Source organism: Antrostomus carolinensis, unplaced genomic scaffold (genome assembly GCF_000700745.2).
Source record: "Antrostomus carolinensis isolate BGI_N321 unplaced genomic scaffold, ASM70074v2 scaffold46588, whole genome shotgun sequence".
Classification (NCBI taxonomy): domain Eukaryota; kingdom Metazoa; phylum Chordata; class Aves; order Caprimulgiformes; family Caprimulgidae; genus Antrostomus; species Antrostomus carolinensis.
In genome coordinates, this window is record NW_010333166.1 from 1 (window position 1) to 856 (window position 856).

At 50.8% G+C, this 856-nt stretch overlaps 1 protein-coding gene across 1 annotated transcript in view; it reads left to right on the top strand.

Annotated features, from left to right (window-relative positions):
* The first annotated feature begins 428 nt into the window (after nt 1-428).
* LOC104529463 (potassium voltage-gated channel subfamily D member 2) overlaps nt 429-856 on the top strand; it is a 1,134-nt gene continuing 706 nt past the window's right edge. Inside the window, exon 1 of the mRNA XM_029086440.1 lies at nt 429-856. This exon is cut by the window's right edge and continues 706 nt beyond it. Within this exon, the coding sequence (XP_028942273.1) occupies nt 429-856 (428 nt within the window).

Consider the following 856-nt stretch of genomic DNA (forward strand, 5'->3'; position numbering starts at 1 on the left):
CTTCGTCGCGCGTGGAAGAAAATCTCCTTCCAGGTGGCTGCACCGCTGCACCAGAGCGACCAGCCGGCTCCTGGGGTTAGTGCTTTGTGGACCGCTGCTTCCATCCAGGTGCCTCGCATGGACCTTCTATCCAAAGGATGTGTCTGCTAGAGTAGCTGCTTTGAATACGCTGCTTTCCAAGTGCCCTGATTTATTGTCCTGACTGCCTAACCAACCCCGGAAAGGATATTCTGGGATGAAAAAGGGGAGGAAACAAAAAGGAAGCAAAAAGATTTTCTGTTAATACTGAAAATCACAACAATGTTCAGAAATTCTGTTGCCTCGAAAATGTGTGAGCATTTGTATTTTTCTTTTACCTCTCTGTTTTAGTGACTGGACCTGAACTGACTCTAGATTGACTCCCTTAACTGTAGCAGGTGTTTGGGACCATGGCAGCAGGAGTAGCAGCTTGGTTACCTTTTGCCAGGGCAGCGGCCATAGGATGGATGCCAGTGGCCACAAGTCCCATGCCAGCTGCTCCACGACAGGAGAGGAAGCGAAGCCAGGACTCTCTGATTGTGCTGAATGTGAGTGGCATCCAGTTCCAGACGTGGCTGGACACCTTAGAGCGCTACCCCGACACTCTGTTGGGCAGTTCGGAGCGGGACTTCTTCTACCACCCTGAGACACAGCAGTACTTTTTTGATCGGGACCCTGATATTTTCCGCCACATTCTCAACTTCTACCGTACCGGGAAGCTTCATTATCCCCGCCAGGAGTGTATCTCAGCTTATGATGAGGAGCTGGCCTTCTTTGGCATCATCCCAGAGATCATTGGTGACTGCTGTTATGAGGAGTACAAGGATCGCCGGCGTGA